This window comes from Lemur catta, chromosome 7, assembly GCF_020740605.2.
Source record: "Lemur catta isolate mLemCat1 chromosome 7, mLemCat1.pri, whole genome shotgun sequence".
NCBI lineage: Eukaryota > Metazoa > Chordata > Mammalia > Primates > Lemuridae > Lemur > Lemur catta.
Genome location: NC_059134.1, coordinates 102,184,891 through 102,201,428, shown reverse-complemented (window position 1 = coordinate 102,201,428; position 16,538 = coordinate 102,184,891). Strand labels below are relative to the sequence as shown.

The following is a 16,538-nucleotide window of genomic DNA, read 5'->3' as shown; positions in this document are numbered from 1 at the left end:
CAGGATGGAGCGAAGGGAGACGTTGAGCCACAGTGCAGGCAGGAAGCCACAGTGGTTCGGCACAGCCCCTGGGGAATCTCCAGTGATGAAAGAGCCCCTCAGAGCTGTTGGGCCGGGATGGCCAGCCATATGCTCCTGCCTCCATCAGTCACTGGACACGGGCCACCGTTGCACGGACAGGACAGCCCCTGAAGGGGAGGGCAGCCAAGGTGTCTGCTGACCACACTCCCAGCAGCCATGGCAACAGGCCTTAATGGCAGAGGGATCTGGTCGGCACATCTTTGCTGCCCTCCCAGAGACATTTTTTTCCCCTGCAATTTTTTATTTTGAAAATGTCCAGTGGTACAAAGAAGTGGGACATACAGTAAACACCCAGGCCTAGGTTCAGCTGCTGTGAATAGTTTGCCACATTTCATTAACTCCTCCGTAGCTCTAGCTCTCTCTCTCTATGTATATATACATGTGTACTTTTCTTTTACCCTTTTTTACCCCCATGAACCATGTGTTAGCTGCAGAAACCATGATACTCCCCTCCTGAATACTTTAGTATCATCTCCTAACAGCAAGGACATTCTCTTACATTACCAAAATAAAATGACCACAGTCTGGAAACTGAACACCAATTCAACACTATTCTCTATTATCCATCTCCAGTTTCCCCCAATTGTCCCAGTAATGCCCCTGACAGCCCTTCTTTAAGCCCCAGGACCCAATCAGGGAACCACACCATGCATTTAGCTTATGTGTTTTTCTCTTTTTGGCCTCCAGCATGTTGTGTGTTCAGGGAGTCATGTCAGGAGGCAGCACAATGTCACTTCATCCTATTGATAAGTTTGATGGATCGTGGGTTGGTTTCTGCCAGAAGTCTCCATTTTTCCTATTGTGATTCATGAGTAATTGGTGAAGTGATACTTTGAGACTGTGTAAATATGATGCTCCCAAACAACCTTTCACCCAGTGACCTACCATTTAATGCGGACTCCCACCTAAATCACTTACTTCTTGGTGCAAAGTGTTGACTTTCTAATTTCATCATTCCTTCAACATTTGGTAATAAAGTATTATATATCAACCAGCCTTCCTCTGTAAAAAATTCCTCTCTTTTACTCATTTTTGTCAATATCGACTACTGAAGTTTTTTTAACTCGCTCAGTTCTGATCCCGTAGTGTGTTGTCCCATATTTGGCCAGTGGGACCCCCTTCAAACTGCCTCCTTTTTTCAAGTGGCATGTCCCCATCATTTTTTGAGAACGTACTTATTTTCTGGGACAACGAAATGTTCCAGGATCCTCATGTTCTCTGCCCCAGGCCTGGAATCAGCTATTGTTGGCAGGAGGTATTTGAGCACAGACCTGAAGGAACAGGGGAAGCCCCTGTGGATTTCAGAGTGGAGAGGAGGGATGAAAACTACCCGAAGGGGAGGATGTGAGAATTAAATAAATTATCATGTATAATGTTCTTGTGCTTTTCTCGAGTTTTCAAATTGTGTGTCATGAACAAGCATTATGTTATAGACAGGGGAAAAAGTGATTAAAATGTGAAAACAAGCCTATGTACGACAGAGAAGGATGACCTGCTCTAGCAGGTTGGTGAGACAGCTCCTTACTCCTACGGGAAAATGGATTCCTACCCTGGATGGATTACAGATGAAAGTTGGGGAAAAAAAAAAAACCAGAGAAACTGAGGGTGGAGAATCAGCGCAAGTGCCTTGAGAAGAGATTTGGCAATATTTAGTAAGGCTGAACATGCGCATACCCTACTGCTCAGCAAGGCTGCTGGAGAAACGGGCAAGGCGGCCACCGAGTAAGGCGAACCCCGCAGGAATGGAAATAGCGGTGTACAGGTGTGTGCCCGCGTGTTGGCAGAACGCCGCTAGTAACTTCAAGGCCCAGCCGTTATTGGATGGATGCACTGTGCTTTATTCCTACAACGAAATGCCAAACTGCAGAAAAATAATCAAAAGAATGGCTCTGTTACCACAGGGGACAAAAATCAAGTTTTATCGGCACATCATATGGCCCCAGAGCTAATGAATTTCCGTCCGCTGCCGGGCAGGTGGGGCAGGAGTGTTCTTTGTCATACGCTTTACTCCTTTGGTGTGTCTGGAAGATTTCCCAGTGCATGAAAATAAAACGTGTCTAAGCTGGCAGTGCCAAGCGGCTGCTGAATAAAGAAACGGGGTGGGCGGAGCCGTGTTCTCCACCCGCGTGCAGGCACGGGTATGCGTCCGCGGGCGGGGCGGGGCCCTCGCTGCGCAGGCGCAGCCTTGATCCGCGGCGCCCGTCTCGCCGAGAGGGCGGGGAGAGGGCGTGGCTGTCGGTGGGAGGGGCGATCCGAGGGCGGGGCGGGGCCTGCCCGGCAGCTCTGGACTCTGCTGTCCCATCCCGGCGAGGCCTCGCGGGTGGGCGGGGCGAGGGGAGGGCCATCCCCGGACGGGCGGGGATACAGCGGGGCGACCCGGAAGGTCCGGCGACGGGCTGCCCTCCTCACTTGGAGGACGGCGGGGCTCACCATCTTCCGACCTGCCTCCTGTTTGGGAGGCTGCCGCCAGGATGGGCCGGAAGGTGACCGTGGCCACCTGCGCGCTCAACCAGTGGGCCCTGGACTTCGAGGGCAATTTGCAAAGGATTTTAAAGAGTGAGTCTGGGGGCGGGGCGGGGCGTGGCTAACGCCCACCCTGGCCTGGCCGCGGCTTGCCGGTGGCGCCCTCACAGCCTTGCCCTGCAGAAACTCGCAGCTGTGGGCGTCGGGACAGATAAGATAATGGATAATGACCGCGGCAGTGGCAAGTGCCCAGGGCTGTTTACAGTTTCTGGGGACATGTGGTATATAAGGCACCGGTAGGAAAAGTCTGGAGGTGGGGGTGGGAGGGCCGGGGACGCACCTGCCTTCAGATATGTCGAGGTCCCACGTGGCATAGCTTGGGGCTGAACTGCCAGTCTCGGAGGTGTTTGGACGGGTGGCTGACCACTGGCGAGGATGTCTTGCAGAGACCAGAGACTGGATGGTCTCTAGTCTCTGAGCGCCTTGCTGGTGGGTGGGCACTGGGAGGAGGCATCCCAAAGAGGGAAGTAGAATGAGGGGTGAGCTGCCAGCTTAGAGACTAGAGTGTGGTTGTTGAGGCATCACCATTTAATTATGGTTCATATCAGCTCACCTTGAAGAGTGAAAGGTCAGACTATTATACCTACACCTAAACTGGGGCTACCATGGGCAAACCTGCAGGTGCAGTCACCCCAGGTTGTCTTGTGCTGGGTTGCTTACTGCAAAAGTGTGTGCCAGCACAAATGAACACAGAGTGTCTCAAGTGCTGGCCGCTTATCGGCCATGTGCCTTGGACCTTCATCTTTTTTTTTTTTTTTTTAAGTATCAACCTGCTTTCATCTAATCAGAGCTCAGAGCAAATCCAGTTGGTGTGAAGTGAACCTGGGTGGCCTCTTCTCCCTAGACTGCATGTTGGAAGGTGCTGCCCAAACCCTGACACTGCTACCCCTGTGGGGTTGTAATCCTTCACGCCTGCCCTTTTCCTGTAGATGATCTTGGGCCTCTACTTGTTAATAAACTATCAGGGTGTGATTTTTTTCCTCTTCCTCCACCTCCTCCGGGGTGCTAAGGGTCAGACCTGCAAGTCCTCCCTGTTTCTCATTTCCTGCAGGCATAAGCAGGTGTGTACAGGTGTGTCCTCTGCTGCCAGCCTATCAACAGGAGGACTGGCTGCATCAGGGCAGAGAGGTCACAGGGCATTTTGGTTTGTTTTTTTATCATTCGTACTGTAGCATCTGCCTTTGAACATGTTGTAGGTGCTGAAATTGTCCCCCCCCCCTTTCTCTGTCTGTACATATAGGTATTGAAATTGCCAAAAGCAGAGGAGCAAAGTACAGGCTTGGACCAGAGCTGGAAATATGGTGAGAACAGACACACAAACAGGAGGGTAGTGGTGAAATGCATTGTTGGTTGTAGAGTGCTTCTAACTCTGGCAGCCCAGTGGAATCAGAGGCTTTGGAAAAAAACACCAATACCCAGCCCCCACCTCCCCCGACACTTTCCAACGTGACTGGCCCACAGACTTCGCCCTCCCCAGCTACCTGGGTTGGGTGTGGGCCTCACCTGCCTGCACTCTCTCTGCAGTGGCTACGGATGTTGGGATCATTATTACGAGTCGGACACCCTGTTGCATTCGTTTCAAGTCCTGGCTGCCCTTCTGGACTCTCCCGTCACTCAGGACATCATCTGCGACGTGGGGATGTAAGTGCCAGTGTAAGCGTGGGTAAGGGCAAGCTCAGAAGCAAGGCGAGTTCGAGGGCGTGATCTCTCATGCACCGTCCTACACTCAGGCGTGTGGAATGTGTGCGTGTCCAGAGACACAGAAGCCTCATGTTGAGAAGTGGGTTTTGTTCCTCTCTCAGCCCCTCCCTCACCACCCCCTCCCACGGACGCAGCTCCTGGAAGCAGTCTTTGTTAGCTTTTCTGGAAGCTCCTGTGCACACGAGCACACGAGCACAAATGGGGGCTCAGGGCTCTTCCCACTGCATGCAGAGAGCTTTATTCTTTCGCAGTGAGTCTCAGGGATGGTTCCACGTCCTCCACATCCACACGACTGCCTGGTTCCCCGTGGTGTAGGTTCCGAGGGCATAGCTTCCCCCGGCAGGACTTACACATGCTGTTCTGCTGTGTGTCTGCGCCACACTTTGTGTAGCCAGTGTCCTACCGCTTGGCCTCACACCATGTCCATTTCCTGTCCTTCGGCTCCGCTTTATCTGGTGTGCAGGCAGGTGGCACCTTCGCTTGCTTTTCTTTAACATTTGCCTTGTGGGTACTGTCCTGCCCCTTAGTGTTCATCTTGCCCTTTGTTTAGTAGGGTCTCTTCCAAGGAGTACATAGATGGGATTTTTAATCCAGTGTGGTCACATCAGTGATGATTATTAATATTGTGCACTATGTTCGTTTCCTGTTGCTGCTGTGACAAATTACCAGAAACACAAAAGTTACACAAATTTTTTATCGGGTGGTTCTGAAGGTCAAGCCAAGAGGTCAGTGGATCAGCAGGAAGTCTCGCTTCTTCCGGAGGTGCTGGGGGGAACCTGCATCATCGCCTTGGCCAGCCACCTCGGCCCTGGTCCTTCTATCGGCAGGTCTCCTCCTCTGGCCCTCAGCCTCATAAGGACCCTGCGGTCACACTGGGCTGCCCCAATTGTCCAGGGTCATCTCCCCTCTCCAGGTCCTTAACTTCCTCCACCTGCAAAGTGCCTTTTGCCACATAAGGTCACATATTCACAGGCCCCAGCAATTGGGACATGGACATCTTTGAGGGAGCCATGGATGGTTCAGCCGAACACACAGACTGTTCTGGTTGTTTTCGTAAGTTTCCTACTCGTTAGCTTCTTTGGTTTTTGTTTGTTTGTTTGTCTTGCCTTTTGTTTATTTTTGCTCAAACTTTGCTCTGCTGGCTTGGAATTTATAATCCTATTTTTATTTTTCTAGTTTTTACCCTTAAAATGGTAACACTCATATTTGAGGATATTTTTCTTTTGAAGCTCCATTGGACAAAATAAGAATTATGTCATAGTGTCATTGACACCTTCCGTTTGAATTCTCTTCCCAAATGATCCTCCAGGAAGAGGGTGCTAAGTCCCTCTGCAATTAGAGGTGTGCCGTCCTTAGCGCTGACTGACGCGGGGAAAAAAAACCTTAGAATGGTAGATGATAAAAAAAAAAAACTCACTATATTATTTATTTGCTTTTATAGCTTATGGAGTTGAACATTTTTTCTGTTTGTTGGTCCTTCGTAACACTGTTTGAGAGTTGCCTTTTCTTTTGTCTACAATTGTTTCTGTCTCATTTATTTGAAGAGTTCTTTATATAGGAAAGATATCAACCTGTTGCCCTATAGGCTAAAATTACTTTACCTTGTATGTTGCTTACTATTGAAATTTGTTGTATATATTAAGCTTTAAAATGTTCATGTAGTGAAAGCCCCCTGTGATCTTTTGTTTCTGTTTGTTTCTGGTTTTGTTCAAATGGCTTGCTCTAGTTAGAGAGCAGCTATTTACTGAGGGTCTGTGTTTTCTTTAAAGCATTTCCCTCACACTCTATATGTACTTCGTACAAATGAGAACATGGTTGTGTTCATCCTGCGATGGGTTCTGGTTCGGCAAGGAATGGAAGCCGTGTGGAGCCAGCCGCTCACGGTGGCTGTCGTGTGCTGTGGCAGGACTGGGGGTTGGGCAGGGGTGGTGCCCTTTAATCCCTACTTTTGGGGGGAGGAATTGAGGCCGGGGTCCTTAGCCAGTGGAAAAGCTGGAATCTGAACCCCAGCAACCTGACTCTGCAGTCCACACTGGTTCCCAGGTTTTCTCCCCCGCAAAGCTGTGCTGTGTTTAGGCACATCCCTGGGCGTGCTGTCCTCACTGCTGTCTGACGGTACATCCCCTCGGTGCTTCTGGAAGGGTCATCTTTCCCCGTGCCTGCTGCGCTCTGCCCTGGGCCTCCTGTCGTTCACTCTGGGCCGGGCTCAAGTGTTGGGCCCCTTATCTACAGGGAAGAGTTAACCAGGTTGTCCAGAGAGGTGACAGGATCTTGAAGGGCCATGTCTAGTCCTGGGAAGGGGCTGAGCAGAGCAGTGAATGGAATGATTTGTTCCATGCCTGGGCCTGGGCCGCCCACCCAGGAGCCTGTGATGTGCTGGGCCGTGAGCAGGAGAGCTCAGGCGGGAGAGGTGCAGGGGAGGGGACCGAGGCAGGGTGCTGGCACATGAGGTGGTTAGGAGGGGAGAGGTGAGAAGCAGCCGAGGTGTGGGCAGGACGGTGGCAGGTGGCAGCTGTGGAAGGCCTGACAACGGTCCAGGAGGATCGGGAGGGGCCCTGAGGGTGAATGACTTTGCCCTTAATTGAGAAGAATGTCTTCCAGTCCAAGAGTCTGTGCCACTGGGTGGCAGAACCATTCAGCTCATTTTTAGGTTTGATTTGAGAATGCCACAGAAGAGCCTTGCTGTTCCCTTAAAGTATCTGAGCAAGCTTCATATTAAAACGGAATGTTTGATTCTAGAGCTGTAGCCATGTGTTTTCGTAGTGGGGCAGACAGAGGTGCACCTTCCCTTTCTCCTGCAGGCCTGTGATGCACCGAAATGTCCGCTACAACTGCAGAGTGATATTTCTCAACAGGTAGGTGTTCCCCTGCCCCTGGAGGGTGACAGGTGTGTGTCTCCCGGGCTCTCAGCTGGAGGGCTGGGGGACATGTGCTGGTGCCCTGGGAGCCTTGGCCGGGAGGCTGCTTCTGGAAATACCCGACTGTTAGCAAGGACTGATGTGCCCAGCAGGTGATTCGAGTGAGTTTGCCGCTCTGGGTCTCAGCCACCACAGGCCTCATCAGGTTTTAAAAAGAAAGACACCCAGAGGGTGGAGTTGGGAATGCAGGTCCTTGTTGCCTGGAAGCCAGTCTAGATGAACGAGGTCTCCTTACGGACCTGTCTTCAGCTGCCAGCAAGGTGCACACCTGCGGGGTCTGAGCTGCTGTCACCATCAACAGTCAGGGATGGATGGAGCCGTGGGGAACCATTTGTAGACAGAAAGCTGAAGCCCAGAGAGGGAAAGAGATTTGCTCAGGGCCCCATTTTTGAGCTATCTCTGTGTGGCGTCACCTGGCCCTTTGGTGGTGGTGGCCACTGGCTGTGGCACATGCCTCTCAGGAGCTCGGTGTGAGCCACCCTGTTCCCCTGCCTGCAGGAGGATCCTGCTCATCAGACCCAAGATGGCCTTGGCCAACGAAGCCAACTACCGCGAGCTGCGCTGGTTTACCCCATGGTGCAAGAGTCGGTGAGTCGCAGGTGCACGGGAGTGTGATTTCTGACTGCTCCTTGGAGGCTTATTAAGCATCTTCACTGAGTGTAGCCTGAGTCCCACAGCACGGGAGGAGACACACGAGACCACCAGAACAGGTCCCTGGCCCCTGGTGCCTGTCATTTGGACGTGGCTATCTTGATGCTGCTGATTAAATTGTAGCCAAGTCCGTCACAGATCACAAACTCTCCCCGTCATCAGTCAGTGATCAGCAGTCGCTTTGAGGGAAATGTCCCTGCCGTCTTGAATGATCCCGTGTATCAGGGTTTCTGTCCTTCAGCCCAGTTGACACATGGGGCTGGGTCATTCTTTGTTTGAGGGGGGTGTCCTGTGCACTGTAAGGAGTTTAGCAGCATCTCTGGTCCCCCGTAGGTGCCCACCCATGCCACAACCCAAAATGTCCCCAGACATTACCAGATGTCCCCTGGGGGGCAAGTCGCCCCTGGTTGAGGAACCTTGCTCTATATTTTTTATTGCAGTTATTCCTACTTGTTTATTGCTGTTGCTATTGTAAATAGACCCTAACATTATGTTTTTTAAGGGGTTAATATCTTGATGTAGGAAAGCTTTTAATGTTTGTGTATTGCTTTTAGAACTGACCACCTTACTAAATTTTTTTATTGTATGTAGTATTAATAGTTATTCTGTAGATTTTCTTGGTTTTCCTCTCAAGTGGAAATTATATAATATACAACTAGTTTTACTTTTTCTTTCCAATGTTTACCCCTCTCAGTTCATTTTCTTAACTTGTGCTGGCCAACATTTCTAGAATGATGGTCTAGATAATTTCTAGAACAAAATTCTTTGGGCAGTTTTGTCTTTTTCCTGACTTAACTTGGAAAGCTCTTTCTGTTTCCGTGTTAGGTTTTGAATTTATAGCTATCTCTAGCTATTTTTACTTTGGGCATTTTTCAATTAATTGAGAATGGATGTTGAGTTTATCAAATGTCTTTTTAGCATGTGTTGAGATGAATATAGCATAAATGTTTGCTTTTTAATTTCTCTCCAGAAAAAGCTATCTTTGGATCTCTTGGGCTGAGTGTCCATACTCAGCTACTTGGACTTTAACTTAACACACCCTGATCTTCAGCCTTGAGACCACCCCCTTCCCTACCTGCTTTCCCCAGCCTGGTGTTCTGGCACCAGTGTCTCACTGGTGCAGACTCTAGTCTCTGGCGGGGTGATGTGCAGGGTTGGGAGACGTCCAGGTATCAGCTGCTTCCAACCCACCTCTAGAACCTGGTGCTGCCCGACACGGACTGTTCAGGGTCTCTGCAGGGTGAGCGAGCTCGCTGCTCCTTGTGACTGGCAGGCACTGAGGTTGTAGTCTAGTCCTCTCTGCCAACAGAGGTGGCCAGGATGTGTCTTGTCACCATAGCAGTTCACTTCCCATCTTTCAGACAGAACCACTGAGGACCCTTGTCTGCTGTTTGCCCCTTTGCGGCTTCGCTTTTTCTGGAGGTTCAGCAGTTCAGGTACCTGAATGACCCTCACAGCTAAACCATTAACATGCTGGATATAGTGTATCTGCATTTGTATCTCATTTCCAAATATGCACAAAATTTTATCCTAGAAATTTTGTGATGTGTATTTAAAGTCAAAAGTTAATCAGTGTTTTTACTATCCTATAAAATAGCACCCTATTGATTTATGTGCATAGCTGTCCAGTGACTTGGGGCCAGCCTATTTTCTGCTACACATTAGATACTGTGTTTTATACAGTCCAATTCATTTAAATAAATGTATCCATAAATTTACCAATATCCTTTTCCCCCAATCCTCTTGAAATTTGAATGCCTCTGCTAGAATGATTTTCTTTCTGCCAAAGGTACGTTTAGAATTTCCATTAAGAGTCTTTTAGTAATAAACTGATTTTGTTTCTGTCAAAATGTCTTTATTTTGCCCTCATTCTTAAAAGATACTTTTGCCGATTCTATTGTCACATTCCAGGTTGCCAGTTACTGCCCCCTGGCATTTGCCTAGCCACCACCTTCTGGCTTCTGTCTTTGCTGCCACAAAGCAGCAGCTGATCCAGTTGCTGAATCTTCATAGGTCTTTTTTTCTTCTGGCTACTTTTGAGAATTTATCTTTCCTGTTCTGCAGCTTCACAGGGACGTTTCTAGATGAGAATTTCTATTTGTACATCCTGTTAGGATCCGCTGCAGTTAGTGTATCTGAGGACAGCCTCTGCAAACATTTCCACCTTCCTCATCTCCATCCTCTCCTTCCAAAACATGGAGGAGACCCTCGTGACACACTTTCACTCTGTCCTCTGTGTTTCTTAACTGATCTTTTAGATTTTCACCAGATTTTCTCTAAAGATTGAATTCTGGATAATTGGGGGGGGTGCGATGGAGGGAATGTATCTTTCAAGTCCCTAATTCTCTATTCAGCTATGGTTAACCTGCATTTTACATTCGCATTATTATTTTTTCGTATTTCTAGAAGCATTATTTGGCTTTTTTCCTATTTAAGATTGGCTTCTTCTTATACTTTTGAGCTTTTCTTTTATATCTTTCAGTGTATTAGGGCACTTATTTTACATTCTGTGTGGAGCTCCATGAGGGGCTGTAGGAGCCTCACCGGCCACAGAGGAGGTGAGCTGGCCTTGGAGCAGAGGGTGAGAGTGAGTTGACCGTGCGCCTGTCCTGGGGTGCACTGGTACTGACTGGATCTTGGCGTTGAAGGGGGAGGTGAGGATGGAGGGTGACGTGTGGACAGCTCTTACCTGTAAGGTGAACGTTGGTGCAGCACCATCACTATCAACAAACCTACCGAGGGCGAACAGCACTCACTATGGGATGGCCCGGAAGCTTGGAGATCTGTGGGGCATTTTCATGTCCCTGTTGCCTACGTTAGTGAAGGAGAGAAAGCATCTTTGCTCAATTTCTCAAATTTTAATGTTTTCTTAAGTAAACAAGAGCTGCTAAAACCATGCCCAGAAGGCTCTTGTGAATTCTAAGAAAGCAAAAGATAAATAGAGCTAATTAACATCCAAATGGTGCATCTTTTAACAGACTGTTGGAAGTGAAATGTGTGCACCATCTATTTTTAAGATTTGATCTTTTAGAGCATTACCTTGGGACACCTTGTACTGAAGTTGTGTGTTAAACCCTCCTTCCCATCCTGTCAGTTTGGAGGATCATGATTGCCGTGATGATACAGGTTTGTGATTGTATATTGGGTTATGCCAGTGATTTTTCTAGTTCAGCAATTCCCCCATGGGGAAGCGTGACCTGTTTTCAGCAAATCCCCCTGTGACATCTCTCGGAAGAGCTGCGCATCAGCGAGTGGGGAAGCAGAGGCAGCGGGACCTGTGAGCGCCCGAGGCCCTGTGGTGTCGCATAGCCACGGGGGTCTCATCCAGCCTCTGTCATACTCGTCTTCCTATCTTAGAGTCATAGTTTACGGCATTGTGTGGACACTTGGTAGCTCCTTTGCTGATTCGTCGATTTGAAGCTCTCAGTTTGATTTTTGTTTACATTTAGGCGCCCTCTTTCCTGAGATGGTCATCCTCAAACCTGTGTGTTTCCTTTCCAGGCAAATAGAGGAGTATTTCCTCCCTCGGATGATACAGGACCTGACAAAGCAGGTGAGTCCTTGGGTATAAAACCATTTTTCAGTCAGTCATCACTATTCTAGGCTAATGGTGGACCGTGTGGGGCAGGAACTTGTCAACGGAAAAATCCAAACTCTGTAAAATACATTAAAGAGGTTTTTATTTGGATGTTTGTGCCTGCAGCCCGGGGAATATAGTCTCAAGAGGGCTTAAGAAAATATGTGTGAGGCGTCTGGGTTATGGTTTGGTTTTACATATTTATGGAGACAGGAGTTATAGGTAAAAACCATAAAAAAAATCAATACACGGAAAGTGTATATTGGTTGGTCTGAAAAGGTGAGACATCTTCAAGTGGGGGCTTATAAGTCATAGGTGGGTTTTAGGGATGTTTTAGTCATTGATTGAAAGAGTTAAGTTTTGTCTAAGACCTAGAGTCGGTAGAAAAAAATGTCTGAGTTAAGATGGGGGTCCCCTAGAATGTCTGAGTTAAAATGGGGGGCTCTTTTATCTGTCACATGATGTTATACCAGAATTAGGTGGGAAAGCAAGCCACATTATACCAGGTTAATAAAAGCCCATTTAATGAAATTTTTATCATTTGTAGGTGTAATTTACCAGGCTTCTTAGAAAGGAATTTGGGCAAAAGAAAAAAAAAGGTCAGAGTCCAGTCTTCAGTTCCCCCCTTGGCCAAAGTCATCCTAGGGTTGCGTGTGCAGCCAGCAGGAGTCTCAGGTGCCAGGAGGGCTCATTCCTAGAGTTGTCCATTTGGGTATCTGGTGTGTTTGCATAATAGTGATGTCGGATCTTAGGGGAAGGATGTGATTTGATTGATTTAATAGTCAGTTGTTTAAGAGGCCTGAGAGAGTCAGGCCTTGGGTTTAGTCGGAAAAAACATCTGGGATCAGATCTATTCTATGAGGTATCATGATCTGGGTCTTTGCTTGTTTCTTTATGTTTAATCTGGCATAGTATTTATAAGATATATATTAATATGATGATACTATAGTGATAAATGTCATAAAATTAGTGAAGATTAGGTGTTAAGAAAGTTATAGGTAGACTCAGACAGGTAATAAACAACCTAAGTAGCTGAAAAATCCCCTGCATATACCGTCGTATTTTTAATCAGACTTACAATGTGTTTATCCTTTTTATCAATGGTCATTCGAACCTTACAGTAAATCTTATTTGAGGATTATAAGACCAACACCAAATTAGAATCTAATAAATTTAATTTGGGGGGCAGTTGGTCTCTGTAGGTATAACATCTTGAAGGTATAAATTAAATTTAAGAAATACCTGAACTTTAGTGTCTGAATTGTCGTAGGACCTGTTTATAGCTGACAGATCTATTTTTCCCACCACCTTGAGTTGTATCATATACTAGTATTTGGGAGGGAAAAAGAAGTTTTTTTTTTTACAGGAGAAATCAAATAATCTTATAGTGTTATTTTGTTATCCCACCAAAATGGCCCTTTTTCATATATTAATTATGTCCTATGAGAGTGGACATTAGAGGTCAAATGTGGGAGAAATCAGGGCTTTAAGTGGTTTGAGGGCATAACCCCTTCCATTCTGTATTTTTACAATCTGAGAAGCAGATAGGCTGCTGTGTGTTTCATTAGCTAGAATAGCCCATCGGCTTTTCTTGGGGACTGCCTTCCTGCTATTTATCGTGGTCCTGATGCCTGTTAGTTGAACTGCGGAATATTTTTGAGTCTCATTTAACTTAGGTGTTTGAGCTTCAGGAATATAATGTCTGAGGTCACATTCACCATCTAAAAATGTTTATAAATTTGGGGACCATACATTTTTTTGTATAGGTCCTTATATCGTGTCTTAGCACTGAGCATCGCAGGCCATGGTTTTACAGCTATCTTAGATTTCATTTGTGATAGCGTGGACAAGGGCCCTTCTTGGGTTAGGTACACGTCTGTTCTCACCTTTGGGTTTACGAGTGTGTTTTTATGGCTTGTCTGGTCTCTTTTATTCATTTCATGAGTGTCATGTTATCTTTAGCATAGTTTTTTAATCTTTTTTTTTTCTTTTCAGAATAGCATTCCTTCTATGTGGCCTATTTTTGTTTTGTTTTGTTTTGTTTTGAGACAGAGTCTCACTCTGTTGCCCTGGCTAGAGTCCCGTGGCGTCAGCCTAGCTCACAGCAACCTCAAACTCCTGGGCTCAAGCCATCCTCCTGCCTCAGCCTCAGTAGCTGGGACTACAGGCATGGGCCACCATGCCCAGCTAATTTTTTGTATATATTTTAGTTGTGTGGCTAATTTCTTTCTATTTTTAGTAGAAATGGGGTCTCGCTCTTGCTTAGGCTGGTCTCAAACTCCTGAGCTCAAACCATCCACCCGCCTCGGCCTCCCAGAGTGCTAGGATTACAGGCATGAGCCACCGCGCCCGGCCCTATGTGGCCTATTTTTGAGAGGGAATTTTTTTCCTAAGGAATGTCTCTCTTCATTAGCAGTGAATTTGCTTGTCTCAATATACCTGGGCCAGTTCTAATTTCTCTAATGAGGTCACATTTTAGTCTTTCGATTGGCCAGTTTTTGTATGTCTACCAGGAATGTTGTTGCCATCGTGTGTTAATGGCATCAGTGTAATTTGGATAAATGGAGTCACTATAGAACCACTGCTGTCCCAAACGATCGTTGGGTGAGCGGAGGTCATACCTAACTGTGCCCTTGTCTGGGTATTTTATGAGGCTTTTTAGAGGTGCCCTTTCCTAGGGTGGAATTTGTACTGTCGGGGACTTCTGTCTACCAACGGACTCCCATAAATAGTTCTTTGAGGGCAGTGTCAATGTGGTGACTTGCCCCAGCTTGCAGCTCGTGGCAGAGGGGCCTGTGTCCAGCTGCAGAGCCTGCGCCCTACACGAAGGTTCCTTCTCACGCTTTGTCCCCAGCCTGCTCTCGGGGGCAGCAGTGGCCTGGGGCTGTTCTGCCTCTTTGGCGCCTGAGCGGCCTGCGAGCTGCTACCCCATCGCCAGCTGGACTTCTCTGGCCCCGTTCTGTTGCCCTTGGTGGGGGGCGAGTCTCAGGCCTGAGCCAGGCTGAAGCCGGGCGCCCCCCAGGGGATTTCTTGGCTGAGCAAAGCAACACTGCACTGTAACCTTGGCACTGAGAGAGGTAGCCAAGTTTGGCTCCAGCTGGCACATGCTAGAGGTGTCAGTATGTGTTTTAAGCAGGCCGTCGCACCCCTGATGTTGCCCGGTCTGCACCCCCTAATTCCAGTGCTTCGTTAGGCCCATATGGCACCCACAGGGAGAAGGCTCTGTCCCTGCCCCAGAAGCCCCCATCACTCTTGGTTAGTGAATATGCCTCTTTGGAGATAGACATACCTGCACTCTGCCTCTGGCCCTGCCACTCAGGAGCTGGGTGACTTGTTGTCGCCCTCAGTTAGGTCATTTCTGCAAATAGGGATGAGAAGGCTACCTGGTAATACTGTCAAGAGAATAGAAAATGTGCTTAGCTCTGTGTCACATAAAGAAACACTTGAGCCGGGCGCGGTGGCTCACACCTGTAATCCTAGCACTCTGGGAGGCCGAGGCAGGTGGATTGCTCGAGGTCAGGAGTTTGAGACCAGCCTGAGCGAGACCCCGTCTCTACTAAAAATAGAAAGAAATTATCTGGCCAACTAAAAATATATATAGAAAAAATTAGCCGGGCATGGTGGCACATGCCTGTAGTCCCAGCTACTCGGGAGGCCGAGGCAGTAGGATCGCTTAAGCCCAGGAGTTTGAGGTTGCTGTGAGCTAGGCTGACGCCACGGCACTCACTCTAGCCTGGGCAAACAAAGTGAGACTCTGACTCAAAAAAAAAAAAAAAAAAGAAACACTTGATAATTGAGAGCTATTATCATTAATGATGGTGAAGATGGCGATCTGTGCCCAGGGACAGATACTTCACAGCTAAGTCACAGTTTGTTGTAGCCATCCTCAGCTCCGCGGTCGTTCGGAGCAGGGCCTGTGGCTCATGAACCATGCGACCGGAGGCCCTTAGGTATCAGCCGAGCAGGGGCAGCCAGGACCGGGCCACCTGTGCCAGGAATGTTCCAGGTAGAGGAAGGATGCAAGTTAGGGTTTGGAACACAGTGACAGCCTTCATGAGAGTCTTCTGAGGACGTGTGGGGTCCCAGGTCAGTGCGTGGCCAGTGAGTCTGTGCTCCCGTCTGCTGACGGCAGGAGACGGTGCCCTTCGGAGATGCTGTGCTGGCCACCCAGGACACCTGCATCGGGAGCGAGATCTGCGAGGAGCTCTGGACGCCCCACAGGTCAGCCCCACTCCCCGTGCAGCGCGGGTGCCGCTCACACGGGCCAGCTGGGAGGACCTGGGATTTGCTGATGTCCTGGGGCCACAGCCTCAGAGATGCTGTGACAGAGAGTGAACGGCTGCCCGGGAGGGGTTGGAGGAGCCCAGTGGTCTCTTCTCTGCACCTGCCTCTGCCTGCAGCCCACACATCGACATGGGCCTGGATGGCGTGGAGATCATGACCAACGCCTCGGGCAGTCACCACGTGCTGCGCAAAGCCCACGCCAGGGTGGATCTGGTGACCATGGCCACCACCAAGGTAGGTGCCGGGCCAGACTGCTGGAGTGTGAGCCATGGGGTGGGGCTTTGTGCTGAGCACGCCCGAGTCCTCAGCGCCTAGTGCAGGGCTTGGCTCACGCGCTGCTTGTAATTACATCCTGTACTCAGTAAGCGAGCCCTGACTGCTCTCCTGGGCCTCCCCAGGGTCCTGTCGCCATCTCCACTGTGACCAGGAACAGAACGTGCCACTTGTCCATTGCCACCATGGCAGGGCGTGGGAAATGCCCACGTGTTTGCTGCTCGTGCTGGGCAGTGAGACGTGGTGAGAGGTGGTGCTGTTTAGTCGTTCATGGGGCAGGTGTGGCTGCAGCCAAGCTGGGTTTGAATCTTGGCTTCGTCCGCACAGATTTGGCTTCTCTGAATCTCATCATGTCTAACGGAGATGACAGGGCCCGCTTTGTAGGGTGGTGACGAGCCAAAAGCAGATGTTACGTAACGCCCGGTGCCTGGGAAGGCCCAGCAGTTGCAGCTGCACGACTGTGTGTTGCCCTGCACACGCATCATTCGGGTGGGCGTTGGTGATGACGCCATGGGATCAGGGAGGGGGAG

At 48.9% G+C, this 16,538-nt stretch overlaps 1 protein-coding gene across 4 annotated transcripts in view; it reads left to right on the top strand.

The window, feature by feature from the left end:
- The first annotated feature begins 2,435 nt into the window (after positions 1 to 2,435).
- Positions 2,436 to 16,538, top strand: part of NADSYN1 (NAD synthetase 1) — a 31,492-nt gene continuing 17,389 nt past the window's right edge. For 2 of the 4 annotated variants that reach the window (XM_045558209.1, XM_045558208.1), the window contains exons 1-8: positions 2,436 to 2,637; positions 3,845 to 3,905; positions 4,129 to 4,245; positions 7,107 to 7,160; positions 7,722 to 7,811; positions 11,376 to 11,427; positions 15,584 to 15,672; positions 15,852 to 15,969. In XM_045558209.1, coding sequence (XP_045414165.1) covers positions 2,553 to 2,637; positions 3,845 to 3,905; positions 4,129 to 4,245; positions 7,107 to 7,160; positions 7,722 to 7,811; positions 11,376 to 11,427; positions 15,584 to 15,672; positions 15,852 to 15,969 — 666 coding nt within the window. In that variant the 5' untranslated portion in view covers positions 2,436 to 2,552. Of the gene's footprint in view, positions 2,638 to 2,821; positions 2,841 to 3,844; positions 3,906 to 4,128; positions 4,246 to 5,316; positions 5,359 to 7,106; positions 7,161 to 7,721; positions 7,812 to 11,375; positions 11,428 to 15,583; positions 15,673 to 15,851; positions 15,970 to 16,538 lie in introns of those variants that run through there. The other 2 variants (XM_045558210.1, XM_045558211.1) reach the window with 2 other exon arrangements.